Source organism: Sinocyclocheilus rhinocerous, unplaced genomic scaffold (assembly GCF_001515625.1).
Source record: "Sinocyclocheilus rhinocerous isolate Xijiao unplaced genomic scaffold, SAMN03320098_v1.1 scaffold3642, whole genome shotgun sequence".
NCBI classification, from domain to species: Eukaryota; Metazoa; Chordata; class Actinopteri; order Cypriniformes; family Cyprinidae; genus Sinocyclocheilus; species Sinocyclocheilus rhinocerous.
Window position 1 is genome coordinate 243,975 of NW_015644863.1, and position 15,501 is coordinate 259,475.

The 15,501-nt window shown below is 35.3% G+C and overlaps 1 protein-coding gene and 1 long non-coding RNA gene across 3 annotated transcripts in view; one reads left to right on the top strand and one right to left on the bottom strand.

The window, feature by feature from the left end:
* LOC107705091 (uncharacterized) overlaps positions 1-12,963 on the bottom strand; it is a 13,431-nt gene extending 468 nt beyond the window's left edge. Inside the window, exons 1-2 of the long non-coding RNA XR_001636037.1 lie at positions 12,684-12,963; positions 1,367-1,485 (exon numbers count right to left, since the gene is read on the bottom strand). This is a non-coding gene — a long non-coding RNA (uncharacterized LOC107705091). The remainder of the gene's footprint in view (positions 1-1,366; positions 1,486-12,683) is intronic.
* A 2,385-nt stretch (positions 12,964-15,348) lies between these two features.
* Positions 15,349-15,501, top strand: part of LOC107705089 (protein PBDC1-like) — a 3,698-nt gene continuing 3,545 nt past the window's right edge. For both annotated transcript variants that reach the window (XM_016508234.1, XM_016508233.1), the window contains exon 1: positions 15,349-15,425. In XM_016508234.1, the coding sequence (XP_016363720.1) occupies positions 15,396-15,425 (30 nt within the window). In that variant the 5' untranslated portion in view covers positions 15,349-15,395. The remainder of the gene's footprint in view (positions 15,426-15,501) is intronic.

Sequence of the window (15,501 nt, forward strand, 5' to 3'; positions counted from 1 at the left end):
AAACCCGAAGACTCGAGAGATGAACTAATCAATTCTCTTTCCGGCTTAGACTGCATTGGTTAAAGCTTATGGGGCTGTCACGTGATGACGAACGACTCGGAAAACCCGAAGACTCGAAACAGGTGAACTACTTGACTAATTCCAGTACAGAACCTATAGGATGTTGCGCAAAAATTAACGAATCGTTCAAGAACGACCCAACACTACTGTTGAGAACGCGCTCAGGACAGTTCAGACATTGCAGTGAATCAGAGGTAAAAAACGATATAAATACAGTTCAGTTTCTTGCGTTCTACTGAAGAAACAAAGTCACCTACATCTTGGATGCCCTGGGGGTAAGCAGATAAACATCAAATTTTCATTTTTGGGTGAACTATCCCTTTAAGGCAAACTAATTTTGTTAAGCAGAATTTTAATCAAATTTTCCAGTAATTTTTTTTTAATTATTAGAAAAGATTTGAGAAACAAAAAAGTGCCAGACATTAGGATTTATTTCAAAAAGTATCTTCTGAATTACATTTATTTTTATTTATTAGAATTTTAAGAAATATATTATTATTATTATTATTATTATGTATACTACCATTCAGTTGGTCAATTCAGTTCAATTTTTATTGTTTTTGAAAAACATCTTTTCTTTCAGTTCTCACCAAGGCCACATTTATTAAATCAAAAATACAGTAAAACTGTAATATCGTGAAATATTATTTGAATTTAAAATAACTTTTCTAATTCAGTGTTTCGACTGGTGGGTTCTGAGTGGAGTGTACAGTCAAAGAAACATCAACAACAAAAAACGTAATTCTAAATGTTTTTCTGATGCAAGGCTTTTTTTTTGAAAGACGTGCTTGAAAGCTGTTGACACTTCTGTCAGATGCAGTTTAAGGAAAGAGTGCCTGAGATTAGTATTTTAAGAAATATATTATTATTATTATTATTATGTATACTACCATTCAGTTGGTCAATTCAGTTCAATTTTTATTGTTTTTGAAAAACATCTTTTCTTTCAGTTCTCACCAAGGCCACATTTATTAAATCAAAAATACAGTAAAACTGTAATATCGTGAAATATTATTTGAATTTAAAATAACTTTTCTAATTCAGTGTTTCGACTGGTGGGTTCTGAGTGGAGTGTACAGTCAAAGAAACATCAACAACAAAAAACGTAATTCTAAATGTTTTTCTGATGCAAGGCTTTTTTTTTGAAAGACGTGCTTGAAAGCTGTTGACACTTCTGTCAGATGCAGTTTAAGGAAAGAGTGCCTGAGAAAAATGCACTGCGGTCAGACGAGATGTTGTCAGGCTTAATGTCAGTCTCATTACTCTATCGTTATTTTCACAACTTACAAAATAAAAAGTCTCTCACCTCAGAAAAACAAACTCTCCTGTCCTGTCAGACGTTACACTGTGCTCGTAGTGCGCACTCTTCACGCTCACACTGTTTATCACTTCACTAAAGCGCAAATGAAACTTCCAGCATGCAACCTGTGAAATAAAAGTAAATACCAATAAACCACATAACTGGTACTTTGTGTGTTATCTGGGATGGATCTGCAGGAAGGTATGATATTCCTTTTATTCAGGAGCAGTTTCCATGTTTCATTATCAGCTCATGTTAGTATTGTGTATTCACCATGGTAACTGTTGTTTCCATAACCCAAAAATGCCATGTTATTTTCACTTTGTGTTATTTTGTATATGTTTAAACGACTGTGGTGGCTCATACCAACTTAATTGTATTAACAAAAACTAGTTTGGGACTGCTACCTTATAGGCTGTTTATTCATCAGTATTAGTCATATTCTTACATTTTGTGTGTATGTTAAATAAAGGGACGCTTACTTGTGTGTGTGTCAACAATTTTTGTGAAATAAATTCGTTTTTTTTTTCAAATCAAATGTATATATATTTAAAGCATATATATATATATATACACACTATATATATCCCCAAAAAGTGGGTCGCGGCTTGATGACCATGGGAAAATGTGGGTCCCATGGCCAAACCAGTTGAGAACCACTGATCTAATTGAATATTTTTTCAAATGCAATTTATTCCTGTGATGCAAAGCTGAATTTTCAGCATCATTACTCCAGTCTTCAGTGTCACATGATCCGTCAGAAATCATTTTAATATGCTGATTTGCTGCTCAAGAAACATTTCTTATTATTATCAATGTCGGAAACACATGTGCTGTTTAATATTTTTGTGGAAACCATTATACATTTCAGGATTATAGACATTTCAAAAGAAATTATTTGAAATTATTTTTATTTGAATGGCACAATTTTTCTTTCTTCCAAAAAATTGTATTTCAAAATCGTAGTACTATTATTCTTTATTAAATACCCTCTAATGCAATTTCTTCTCACATAAATTGTCACGTAAAGAGTAAATCTTGTTAGATTTTGATATTTTTAGGGGAAAACTATATTTTATTTCCCGTACTTAGGGGTTAGGAATATTCGCTTTTACTTAGCAACCATTCAGAAACCATTGCAAATCTATGCTAAAAATGACTCAGAACACCTTAGTAACCACATAACAATGGCTTTGCAATCACACCACAACAACCCAGCATTCAATCAAGTTGGAAAATGGAAATGGACTATAACAATAGTCTTGTATGATACTATGGTTTGATATAAATCCCAATTGTAGAAACAGAAGAGCTGAAATGACAGTCTGCCCAAAACAACATTGTGAAGATCACACATTAGCAGACTCAGCGTAACAGTTCTGAAATTCAGTCTGAGGCCATCCATTTAATTAGCCTCCCACTGAGGGTGTTCAACACACCCACCAATATCACACACATTCAGCGCTCAGCACACCGTACATGCATAACCAGGTTATTCCACACGTAGAATTCAGAGATGCATATCATCTCTTTTATGGTAGTTCCTCTTAAAGCTGACAAGTCATTTTTGTGTTAAAATACTTTCTCTTAGCTCAGTTTAATCTGCAGAGACAACTGTGAGTAAAGCCATTTGTAAATTGATCCCCAAGAACTGCAACCCTATGCCGTGTTATTTTAGTATTATATAATATTGTAGTATTTATTAATATTTCAATCAATAGCATGTTTTTGTCCAAGTATTGGAAGAATTGACTTTTAAAGCTGCTATCAGTGTGAATAAATCTGAAGGAGAGCAGTTACACCATTCGTCTGATCTCCACTAAGAGGATCAGTGTTTATGAAATGAGATGTTAATTCACTAGATGCAGGGACAGTATCCTGTTAGTGTGGGGGGAGGGGAAGTGACATCATGACAGCTCTCCCAATTTCACCATGAGCAGAGAATTGAGAATTGACCACAGCATTTATCAGGTTCCAGCATCAGAAAACATCATAGAGTTACAAGCAGTACAGATGGTTTCGGGTTGGCAATGGTTAATGTGCTAATTAGTTTTAACAGTAATTTCAATTTCATATAAGGATGAGCCTTGAATATTTTATGACAAGAGCATAATTAGCACACTCGGAGCAGGGTACAAGCCTCAAGGCGTTTTGAATCCATTTTTCTTGCATTAAAATAGTCAGCAAAGATGCTCTTTTTGCAAAAACAGCTTTTTGATTGCTGAAGTTCACTCGGGGTAATGTGAGAGGTTTTTCGTTCCGCTTTGTTTTGACTGCTCATGCCTTGCTTCAGGGGAAAAGAGACAAAATGTCAAGGGAAACACATTGCATTTATAAATCTCAAAAAGAAATGTCTGGGCCATATTTCATCTTCAAACCAAATGAAGAATTTTTTTTTTATTTTGCATAAAAAAAAATAAAACTATTGTACGAGTTTTTTTTTTTTTTTTGCATTGTTACACTATTTTCATGACAATTACACACACTTCCACTCAAATTCTCAATACTGTAATAACATTCAAATTTCAAAAGTCAACTTTCAAAAATACTGTAATACAATTTCTAATTATAAAGTAAGATAAAATAGCTCAGTTTAATATGCAGAGACAACTATAAGTAAAGCCATTTTTAAGTTGATCTCCATGAAAAGAGTTTCTGTGTACTGTAGTGTTATTTTAATATTATTTATATATACTATTATAGTATTTATTAATACTTTGATTGATCTATCTTTTACATTTATATTTAAATTTTCGTTTAAGTTTTAGTGATCTTGTCATATACTTTTGTCATTTTATTGTTTTAAATATTTATCTTTGGTTTTTATCTATTTCAGTTTTAGCACTTTAGTAATTCAACTTATTTCAGTTAGTTGCTAAGGCAACAGTTCTTCGCTTTCAACACTTTCTCATTTTAATACTTTAATTACACACTGTGATTATTTAATTACAGCCAATTTGACTTGCTCAGTTTAAAAGAATTAATATTCAGTAATATTATCAATTTAACTTTACTGGATGAGAACAAAATTTGAACTGCATTGAGCTGGAAAATGACACTAACTTCACAACATCGACACTGTTATTGAACTGAATAATGCCAAATGATTGAGCTGAATAATGACACTATAATCTTCTGTAGAGCTCCAATACAGCTAAAAAATGAAGAATTGATTAATTTTACAACATTAACACTGCTATTTTCCTGTGGTGAAACTGATTTGAAACAACCCGTATTGTATAAAGAGCTATATAAATAAATTAAATTTCATGTTATAAAATAAAAATAAATAAATAAATAAAAACATTATAATACATATTAATCTAATACGGCAATTCTATCTAGATACAATGAATTTACTTTTGATTTTGGGTAATCCACACAAGTTTTTTTTAAAAAGGGATTTACCCTTAAACAGCATACTAAACCTTCCTTTTTTGACTATTCTAAAGACAAAACCTCTATGTTTTCCTTTAAACAAAGCTTTGACACAAATGGCAGTGAGACAGAAATATATTGTAGCACCAAACATCACTATTGGTTTCCTTTCCTGCATCTTTCCCACCCTGGCCTGACCTCAGCCATAGCCGGCTGTCCCTGCTGGTTAGGAGGGTTAGCAATCAGCTCAGGTCAGGTCGTTGTACTGAGCCGCTCAGCACCTCCTAACTGACATGATTGATCACCCTGAGCACAATGTAAATGGCCTGTCGTTTAAGATGAAGGGACTCATGTGCATCAAGCTGTCTGTAATTCAAGTTCAATCTGGCTAAGAAGAGGCCCTGAGCACCAGGCTCAAATAAAGTTTGATTAACTGGACATTCACAAGCTGAGAAGACAATTTAACACTTAAATAATTACATGACAAACGTGGGAATATTTTTACTTGCATGATTTTTTTTTTTACTATCTTGTTTCCTACTGTACACTGTCAGAAAAAAAGGTACAAAAGCTGTCACTGGGGAGGTACCTTTTCAAAAGGTACACTTTTGTACCTTTTAGGTACTAATATGTACCTTTAAGGTACCAATATGGACTCTTTAGGTACAAAGGTGTGCCTTTTGAAAAGGTACCGCCCGCCCCAGAGACAACTTTTGTACCTTTTTTTTTTTGAGAGTGTATAGAGATTTCATATATTTGATTGTGTTTTTTTTATGCTGTAGTTTGTGCTGTGGTGCACATTACAGGTAACCTTAAAATTGAGCCATTTGCTGTTCCAGCAGGAATCTGATAGCACACATCACTTCAAAACACAGCAGAAACCAGAGCCGATTGATTTTAGATTTTCTTTTCATATGAAGTACTACTACTGCAAATCTATCTGCCATCTTTTGGCGAAATACTCAGGTCAATATACTTGCTCACAATATTGGTGTTGACAAGTCTTCAGAGACAATGCCAAAAGACATTAACCAGCTTTATTGACAAAAAGCACACCTAAAAGAAATACTACTGCTTTAATACTGATTAATATTACTTTAACATAACCGAATAATTGTTTTCTTTTACGATGAATTAATTAGCATGACAGGAATAATGAACAATCTCAGGAAACTGTGTCAGGAAAATAACATTCTAGGACAGCCAGAATTTTAACGTTTATTCATGAGTTAATAATTGTAATTTATCAAGGTTGAATCACTCTTTTAAATATTGGATATTATGATGATGTTTCAACATCTTACTTGTCCTGTTAAAATTACAATTTATAAGTATTTGGTAAACTTTTTACAACTGTTTAGCATGAAATGTTGTTTCGATGTTGAAACAACAATTACATTTTTCAATTCAATTACTATTTTTAATTCATAACTAGTGGTGAAATTGCCTCAACCAGTATAAATGAGTATCTACTAACAAACATCCTGCTGATAAAATGGTAATACTTTATAAGGTTCTATTAGTTAACATTAGCTGATGCATTAAAGGGTTAGTTCACCCAAAAATGAAAATTAGGCTGTTGTTTTACTCACCCCAGAGCCATCCTAGGTGTATGCCTTTCTTCTTTCAGACGAATCCAGTCGGAGTTATATTAAAAATTGTCTATGCTCTTTCAAGCTGTTTAATGCCACTCAGCGGGTGTTGCATGCATCAGTCCAAAAGAAGTTAAATAAAAAGCACCCATCCGGGGGGTGAACAAAGGCCTCCTGTAGCGAATCGATGCGTTTTTGTAAGAAAAATATCTATATTCAAAATTTAATAATCACTTTAATCTAGCTTGCGCTCACTGTTGTAAACGGAAGCAGCTCCGGGCGGATGACGTATGAGGTCAGCTTTGCGCATACGCCGCTCAGAAGTGACGTACGCGGAAACGCAGCGGAGAGATCAAAACAAAACAACGGTGACTAATTAGAAGTACAAAGCGAGGATTTGTAAAGAAGAATGTCAGAGTATTTCGGTATATAAGCCAAGAGGAGACTGGTTTTCCTTTACTAAAGTAAGGAAACTGTGCTTCCTTTGCTCTTGTTAACAAACGTTGGTTTTCACGAGACTCACCGGCTCATGCGCAACGCTGACCTCATACGTCATGCTCCATGGGGACCTATCTTAAGACTCTTGGAAATTTAATTCCTGTATTCTGTAAACCTCCCCTTCTATTTTTTTTTTTTATATACATTTCTGAAGTATTGGATTTATAAAACAATTATGAATACTATGTTGTATATATTTGTTAATTGAGGCAGTCTGGGTTTTTTTTCCTTTTTTGGTCAGTGTGTGTGGGTGTAAATATGTGTATTTTGTTATCTTATGTTGGTTACTGTTTTTTTTGTTTATAAAAAATTAAAAAAATATATTATTATTAAACAGCTTGAAAGATCAAAGACAATTTTTAATATAACTCTGACTGGATTCGTCTGAAAGAAGAAAGTCATACACACCTAGGATGGCTCTGGGGTGAGTAAAACTCTAATTTTCATTTTTGGGTGAACTAACCCTATAGGTAACAATGAGCATCGCATTTGTTACAGTATTTATTAATACATTTTTGTTAACGTTAGTTGATAAAAATAAAACTTTTTGTTAATTCATTGTTAGTTCACTTAAGTTCGGGTCCTTCAATAATATGAACAGTTACAACTTTTGATTTTAATGTGCTAAATATTAAATGTTGAAATTAATTAACTAACAAAAATGTATAAATGCTTTAGATCTATTTATCAATGTTAGTTCATGTTAACTAATGTAGTTAAATAATGTTAACAAATGAAACCTTATAAATACAATTAAATAAAAATAAGCAGCAACAACAAACTATACTTTAAACGATGACCCACAGATTTTAATAAGCTGGTGTGCTGCTGCTACTATCCATACAGTTATCATTTGTAGAAAAGATTTTTAAAATTCACCTATTCCATTGTATTGAATGAATGAATGAATGAATGAATGATGCATTTATATAGCGCCTTATTGTGTATTGTGGTACACCCAAAGCGCTTTACAATCATGTGGGGGGGATCTCTCCTCAACCACCACCAGTGTGCAGCATCCACCTGGATGATGCGATGGCAGCCATAGTACAACGGCGCCAGTGCGCTCACCACACACCAGCTACAGGTGGTTGTTATTGGGGGAAGTCGTGGCCTAATGGTTAGAGAGTCGGACTCGTAACCCAAAGGTTGCGGGTTCGAGTCTCGTACCGGCAGGGATTGTAGGTGGGGGGGGTGAATGTACAGCGCTATCTCCCACCTTCAATACCACGACTGAGGTGCCCTTGAGCATGGCACCGAACCCCCAACTGCTCCCCGGGCGACGCACTGCTCCAGGTGTGTGTTCACGGTGTGTGTGTGCACTTTGGATGGGATAAATGCAGAGCACTAATTCAGAGTATGGGTCACCATACTTGGCCACATGTCACGTCACTTGTGTATTATTAATGTACTGAGAACGTAAGAATGTCATGTACACTCACAACAGGATAAAAACTTGAATTTTACCATAAGACATGCTGATCAACCAGAGAGAAACTTATAATCTACCATTACCATCACTCTGTTAAAGACAGCACAGTGTGTATTAATGGACCTGCTTCTGGCATTGAAGAAAACAGTGTGTGTTAATAAGGAAGCAAGGCAGCACACTCATGAGATCCAGAGAAAGCCCTTATCTCCCATCAGACAGGGAGTTTCAGCATGCATGAGTAAGCAGTCAGGGAATATGATTCTTATTCACTGCAAAGAAATCATTTTCTTAATCAGTATTTGTGCCTCAAAACTAAATAACAAACACAGTTTTGCTTCTCAAGTAAATTTCTCTTGTTTTAGGGATGTTTAGGAGGATTTTTACTAGAAGACAAGACAAAAATACTGATGAGAAAATGTTTGGACATTCGAAATCTTATATTGAGGCAAAAAGACCACCTTCTAGCACAGGGCTGTCCAAACTTGGTCCTGGAGGGCCGGTGTCCTGCAGAGTTTAGCTCCAACTTGCCTCAACACACCTGACTGGAAGCTTCTATGCCTAGTAAGAGCTTGATTAGCTGGTTCAGGTGTGTTTAATTAGGGTTGGAGCTAAACTCTGCAGGACACCGGCCCTCCAGGACCGAGTTTGGACACCCCTGTCTAGCACCATCACTACACGGTTCCTAGCACAACATTTTTTTTTTATCAGAGTTTGTGAGTTAAAAATTATATTTTCTGTGAAATCAGTTGACTTTTAAATGGAAATGAACCAGATTTGAATCTGAACCTTAATATACAGGTGCATCTCAATAAATTAGAATGTTGTGGAAAAGTTCACAATTTGAGTTGAATTACTGAAATAAATGAACTTTTCCACGACATTCTAATTTATTGAGATGCACCTGTAAATAATTTGATTTTGTTTGGTTTACTGTAGTAAACAGAAGAAACTAGTGATAAGTTTATGGTATGATACAACTAAAAGATTTTTAATTAATAATTATATTGTTTATTTTAGTCAAACCGCACAGGACCAAGCACCAAGAATCCATAACTTCATTTAAAAGAAACATTTTTTTAAGCAAAACAAAAATTAAGAAAGGGATCACAGAACCAACCAATCTGAAAGGAAACGGTCATTTTGAAGGCAAAACAAGCCACAATACACCCCAGCATCCCCACCTCAGCTCCAGCTCTGTGATGAAGAGTAAATCCTACGCTGAGAGATCCAGACTTCCCGTCATTCCACTCCCGTTCTCCCCAGTCCTCTCTCTCTGCACGTTGCCTTGAAGACCCCACCCACTTCTCTCTCCAACCAAACTGAAATGCACTTATCTCAGCAGACCAAGAGCAGCCAACGCCCAATCAGACCCGTCGGTTGCGTCACCGGGGCAACGCTCTGCTCCGTCTGAAGAGAATTCTCTAAGCAACACTGATGGATACAGGATCTATTACCTCTGTGAGGCCTTGCTGCTCCACTGGGAGAGTGATGTGACGAGTTGAGGAGCTGGGGAGCTTGCGTTTCAGGCTTGACATAAACAGCCTGAGGAAGCCCTCCTCTTGAAGATCTTTCATGATAGAACAATGGTCATGCTGCACATCACAGCCTAGAAAACAAGCTCTTCTTAACTCCTCCCCGTCACTTCTGATGTGCTGCTCGTGGTCGGGTAGCCATGTTTCTTTATTCCAGACTCAGCTTTATTCCGTGTGTAGTGCTATCCAGGTCATAAGCCTGGGGGTTTAGCGGAGCTCTGGATTGTCTTGTCTAGTTCAGTCAACAAGCTTGTGAAGATCAGAACAGCGGAGAGACTGACTGCTGGATTTGTTCAATCAGATCAGTGTTCCATTGATTAAACCTGCAATGCTTCTCAGTTCTCACTCTTAGTGAATCACTTAACAGCAATCCGAATGACATGAAGAGGCTATCAGTGGCCAGAAAGTGTCTTATTACAACTCAAGTCCTGTTCTAGAATAGAATATAATAGAATAGAATATGACTGAAAATAATTAATCATGACAGAATAGAATAAAATAGAACACGAGGGGACAGATCTAGACAGACTGGAATAGAATAGAATATTCCTATCCTAAAAACTGTGAGAAAGAACAAAATTGAATATGACAAGAATTATTAGAATATGGCAGAATAGAATTAAAGAGAAAGGAATAGATCTAGACCGGACAGGAAGAATAGACTAGACTAGTCCTGTCCTAAAAAAGCAAAATGGAATAGAATAGAATATGACCGGAATGAAAAGAATATGGCAGAACAGAAAAGAAGAACAGATCTAAACCAGACAGGAAAGAATAAAATAGTCCTGAAAACTGACAATATGACAAGAATTAATAGAATATGGCAGAATAGGATAGAAAAGAAGAGAAGAAAATAGATCTGAACCAGACAGGAGAGAATAGAATAGTCCTGAAAATGGACAAAATGACCGTAATTAATAGAATATGGTAGAATATTCCTGTCATAAGGACTGCAAAATAGAATTGAATACAACAGAGTAGACTACAATATGAAAGATAGAATAGAATATGACAGGAATAAATAGAACATGAAAATAGAATAGACCGGTCTTAAAACGCAAAATTGAGTAAAAAAAGAATATGGCAGGAATGAATAGAAAAGTCAGAAATGAATAGAGTAAAATAGAATAGAAATTTTACATTAGCATTGATCTTTCATGTAAATCCAATCTAAGTGAAACAGTGCAGGAGGGTGAGGTCATCTGCTGTCTAACTGGATTTATAATATGAAATAGATGTTCAGTCTGCTTCAAGGTTTCATTATGCACCGTCACTACATATGTTTCAGTACTACATAGCCTCTCGACTGTTGTGAGGAACACAAAATAAACGCACAGCAATATTTAGCTACAGGTGGAAATAGCAGCAGGGAATATGCCATCAGAGACTGAAAAATCTCTGGATCAAGACAATAACCATGTGACCAGAGGCGGACAAAGTACTCAACTCCATTACTTGAGTGAAAGTACAGATACTGCTGGTCAAATATTACTCCATTACAAGTAAAAGTTGTAAAGACAGATTTTTACTTAAGTAAAAGTACAGAAGTACTTGCTTTTAAAAGTACTTAAGTACCAAAAGTTAATTTGCTTATTTATGTCAATGCACTGTTTTATTGCTGTACGTAATACTTGCAATACTTCTGAAGCAACGTACAATACATTACACCTACTGAATACACTGACTAGCTTGTAGTATCTTTGGAATAAAGAGCTTTTAGAATGTTAAAAGCTTATGGGGTCAAGTAAATGTACTTAGTTACTGTCCGCCTCTGCATGTGACTCTTTGCTCCTTACATGATCTTACAGCCTTTTATATGATGATGAGAAAGTCTTTTCACTGCCACCATCAATGCTGTCACTTCAGAGTGTGTGATCATGAGGACATGTTTTTTTTTTTTCGTCTGCAGTCAATCCTTTGATAAATATTTCTACAAATATGAATCAGAGCTTCTGGTATTAGTCAAACACTTGTAATTTCCCACTAGTAAAAAAGAAAACCAAGTATACTTTTAAAAGTCTATAGAAGTCTATAATAATAATAATAAAAATAGTAATAATTATTATTATTATCATCACTTTTATTGTCATCATTATTATTATGGTATATTTAATTTATTTGCCCTTATCATAAAAACAAGTGTTCCTCAAAGAAAAAACTGCAGGACTAAAGGAAGCAGTAGCTTCCCGTTGCTTTTTTACAGGCAAACACTGAAGCAGCGGTGACGAGTCTTGCCACCAATGAGAATGTTGCTGTTTTCCTTTCGTTTTTTTTTCTTCTTTTCTCTGTTTTACTCCGTGCTATTTCGGGCCGCTAGAAGGGCGCAAGTAAAAAGTAATTCGCTAATAAATCAAACAAAAACGTTTATATATGTGCGAAATTTCATTGAATCATAATACAATTTGTTTAAACGCAAACTGCGTAAATATAGTTAATTATATGACTCGAGTCATGAATAATAGCAGTTAAAGGAAGGCCTATACAGAACACATTATTTTTTTAAGGTCTCAAGATTTTGTTGAAGGTTACGTGGCCTAAGGACACATTTTATTTTCTATTCGGGCCTTTTAAATCCAGATTCGACATTTTCAAATAAAGCTATAATTGTCCTCTAGACTAGAGATCGCGAGACTCTTCGGTGTATGTAGAAGGACAAGTGTCTGATGATGCCTCTGTATACCACAACCTCTACTGATGCTTATGATCGATTACGGCAAAATATTAACAAATACATCCATCAATAGCCTACACCAATAGGTAAGGTAGCCTACATCAAACAACAGCGAACGATGACCGCGAATCCGTACACATCTATAAATGTAACATATCCTGCACATTTCCCACTGCATCCCAGCTATGTGTTGAGAAATAAACATGTCGCGTAATCGTACCTGAGACTGTAAAACAGCGGTTTATTCTGTCCTTTCCGTCCGGAGATGCAGAAATTCAAAGGTCTCTCAAACACTCACTCAATATCATTGCGTGGATTACGCGTTCATATGCCTGTGCCACAGTGGCCGTGTCTCAAACACCAGTGAGCTGCCTACCTAGACCGCATGTTTGGGCGTCATAGTCGCTTTCGGCGTCAGCTGACTCGGAACGCATTAATAATCCCAAAAATGCGGTCTATAGTTTTTGAGATAACCACTGTGGAGCAAAATATGAAAAAATGTAAAAACATCTTTTACAATAAATAGCCATCCAGTCAGAGAAATTAAGTGTAAAACAGCTGCAATGAACTCAAGATGGGACCGTCCTGTTCCTCTTTCCTCCCTACGATGCGAACTTTTTAATTTTTTTAGCAGGGCATGCAATATTGCTGGAACTGATAAGGATATGTGCAATATTTTATCCTGACGTTAACCCCGGCAAATAATACAAAACCTTAAATTTAGATTCTACTGCGATTATTAATTAGAAAGAGCTAGGATACAATTTCTTGATCTAAATAAGTCAAGGTATTTGAAAAAGCCATTTTAAAAATAAATAAACAACCAACAAATCAACAAAAAGTATAGCGTATGTACATGAAGGCTTTAATCAGAAAGTTACCACTAGAGGGCGCAGAAAGGGGGAACTATGACGTCACTTTGTAGGCAAAAACCCGGAAGCGAGTTAGCATTTTAGCACCTCCGGTTCCATCATTCCAGAGTCGATAGGTTTTTTGAATGGGAGTTTGATTAAATCCCCTAAAATTAAGGTCCGTGGTTAACACAAGCTCGAAATATTTTCATGTTTTATTCTACGACATAAAACACACCAGTTGCACCCCACTCGTGATTTTTTTAAACTTATGTTTCTTGAAAAAGACGGTTGCTCACAAGTTGCTAAATGGGACTACATGCATTGTAGGAGACATTCAACGTCATCATGCCGAACAGTTGATAAATTTATAGTATTTTCCAGTTATAATTAGTGCAATTAAATGTAGAATAACCAATTAATAATTTCCCGCATTTTATATTGTTGTTCGACAATGTTTTTGCTTTGCCTCAAAATGCAACCACAAGCCTTCGGATGGAAGATACGCATTTTATCGCTTGTTTCTGATGTGGAGACTCTGGGTTTCTACCATAAGGTAAACTCATTATTCCATGGGGCAAATTTTGCTTTAAAAAGCATCGCAAGATCTTACAGCCTTAACAACCTAAAGACCTAAAAAAGACCTAACCGAAGATCACACGATCACACACGGAAATCACTTCTGTGAAGTGACCATCGAATGTTCCCTTCACTAATGGACTTCTGGAAGGGCCCTTCGTGAAGGGATTCAGTTGTTCACTTTCGTTTGGAACGTCCCTACAAATGGCGTCCTCTTTAATTAATTAATTTGAGATTCATTAACTAAAATAAATGTAATCTTACCATATCCAAAAACTTGCTCACTCTGCTGTTATTTAATAGATTAAAGGCACTAGGATTTTATTGAATACTACGTGGAGACACGTTTTTAATTAAAATATTCATATTAATCAAGGATTTATTGACTTTTAATGCACCTTATTTCGAAATGTACATAAATACATGCTTTCATATGTGCTTTGGTTATGATTATTTCATTTATTCACTACTTACTACACTGAAAAAAATGTTTCATTCATCCAATTAAAAAAATTTTAGGGTAATGATTCACATCTATATTTTTTAACTTGAGCCAATGAAAAATATATTTTTTTAATTGGATGAATGAAACATTTTTTTCAGTGTATTAATTTGTTTCATTTCAGTTTTAGTTTGGCTCTAGTTTTGTATTTATTCCAGTTTTTATATGAAAAAGGTTCATGTAACCTGGATTAAAATTCATCCACAGAGTAAATCCTTTTCACTGAACACGCTTCTAAAAATAAGTTTGAAAAGGTTGTCGGAAGCGTGGGAGAGCGACTGCGTTCTAAGTTTAGCTTTTTAGTTCTGGCGCTGGTATTTAGGCTTCAAAATTCATAAAAGTTGTATTATTTTGTGAAGATTATCTCGATGGACAAAACGTGTAAATGTCGTGAACTATGGTTGAACACAGGTTTTTTTTTTTTTTTTTACGTTAATCCAAAAGCCTATTTTTGTCGAGGGAACAGTGCGATGCTAACAGCCGATTGGCCTACAAAGTGACGTCATAGGTCCCCCCCCCCAACTCAGTTTAGACAGCTACATTACATTTTCTATGAATATTTTGTTATTTTACATTAATTCTACTACACTAATAACTCGAATTATTTTAACTGCTTAACACATGACTAACCATTTTAGAGGGCCAGGCTCTAGTATTCCACGATTACATTTTAACATTAACGTTAATCCTTCACAACTTTTCCCCCTATCATTACACCTCTAAATAAGATAAAACATATTTAACTGGATAAGAAAAAATATACTTAAAAAATAACCCAACGAGATCTGTAAGAGTGGTCATGTGGTCGCGTTTCATTTTATATTCTATCATATAAATGCATTTTCTTTTAATTATTTTACATTATTTTATTTCCCCCCCTCATAATTCTTAAATTCAATATCTTATCTGAACAGCAGACTGAAAACAACAAAACGCATTTAAATCACATGACCTGTCGTCAGGACGTGCTCGTAGCTCATCCGGGTCAAAAGGCGTCAGCATGGACACGGGGGATGTTCTTGCATCTCTGGTAGGCAAAATTAGTAATTTTAATTTATCAAGACACACAAAGCACTGTACAATAACGTGATAGGCAAAAAAAAAAA